This window comes from Tupaia chinensis, unplaced genomic scaffold (genome assembly GCF_000334495.1).
Source record: "Tupaia chinensis unplaced genomic scaffold, TupChi_1.0 Scaffold000178_1, whole genome shotgun sequence".
Lineage (NCBI taxonomy): Eukaryota > Metazoa > Chordata > Mammalia > Scandentia > Tupaiidae > Tupaia > Tupaia belangeri.
Window position 1 is genome coordinate 1,453,851 of NW_006159653.1, and position 1,423 is coordinate 1,455,273.

At 63.4% G+C, this 1,423-nt stretch overlaps 1 protein-coding gene across 1 annotated transcript in view; it reads right to left on the reverse strand.

Annotated features, from left to right (window-relative positions):
- The window catches only part of IFT140 (intraflagellar transport 140), a gene marked incomplete in the record, with an annotated part of 90,850 nt that overhangs the window by 68,006 nt on the left and 21,421 nt on the right, over positions 1-1,423 (reverse strand). Inside the window, 1 exon segment of the mRNA XM_027771038.1 lies at positions 752-927. Coding sequence (XP_027626839.1) covers positions 752-927 — 176 coding nt within the window.

The window sequence follows — 1,423 nt, forward strand, 5'->3', positions numbered from 1 at the left end:
GCCCCGCCCTGCCGCTGAGCCCCTGGGAGTGGCAGCGTGTGACGGCAGCATGACTGGGTGGCCAGTCCCCATGGCCCAGGGCCAAGCTTTTGACGCCATCACAGGATGCACCTACGACCAGATGCACCAACTTAGAGAGGGCTCAGCCTGTCACTGGGGAGGTCAGCAGGGACAGCCCTACCGCCTCCAAGGAGCCTGGGTTCCCCGCACAACCATAAGCTGATGGGAGGACAGCGAGGCTTCTTCCTCAGGGACCAGTGGCCACCATGAGGGCCCAGAGCCGAGGCTGCCACGAGGGGCTCTGGAGGGCATCATGGCATCTTTCCAGAGCTCTGTTAATACTTGCCCACTGCCCAGGGAGGCCAAGCTCCTACCCAGCAGGTGCGACAGTGTGCAGGAGGGATGAGCAGCGGGCTGAGACCCAGCGGCGAGAAAGTAGCCCCTGGACAGTCGGGAGGGGCCAGGCCACCTGCACCAGCGAGGCTGCCATGTGGTGGGGTCTGCCGGCTCCTGGGCGGCCCGCCCAGAGGCTCCTGCAAGCAGGCCAGGCTCTTGCCCATAGCTACAGCCGGCAGCCTCCTCTCCTACCCACCCCAGGGCTACTTGAGTGCATAGGGACGCAAGGGCTGCCGTTGCCAACGACCCTGTGAGGTGCGGCTTCAGTCCTGCTGCTCACAATGCAGGGCAGTGGACGTGGCTGGAGGGGGGCCCTTGGCGCAGGGTCCCGGGGCTCCCCGCAGCCTGTCCCTACCTTCATCACCTCTCTGGCTTCGCCCTCGGCAGTTACCGCGTACAGGGACAGCAGGAGGCTCTCCGTGACCACCACCAGAGCTTCTCTCTTCTCGATGCAGAACAGCGCCTGGAGCGGGCCGTCCACGGACGCCAGCGGGCTGGTCCTGCCCTTCTCGTCCACGGAGTGCACTGTCCCTGGGGGAGGCAGGTCATTGCACGTGCTCTGCGCAGCTCCGTGACACGCTGCATACTCCCACCTGCTCCAGGTCGTCTCACAGGGCCTCCTCACAGGACCTTCACCAGGATGCGTGCCCACAACCTCACTGCCGTCCTCGGGAACGGCCTGTTTTACCAGGATGGTTTGGCCTCCCCTTGAGCCGGCCTGGTCTATTCTTTCTCCACCACCCTCCGGAGGGTTTTTCGCTTTAGGTCTCTGCCATAGGGTGTGTGCACTTGCCAGAGAGACAGGGAAGGTGAGAAATCACTTCCTGGATGCGGTGGTCATGGTGCGGTCCTTTCTCCTCTATCCTCTCAGGGTTGTGGGGCATGCACATACATGTACCCAGAGTGATTTTTAAGCCACGGGGTCTGGTCTTCAAACCCCAGTTGGCCAGGTGGGAGCCCAGAGCTTTAACCACGATGCTGCCTGCTGGCCAGCACCCTTTGGCGGATTCAGCCGCCACACAGCTGA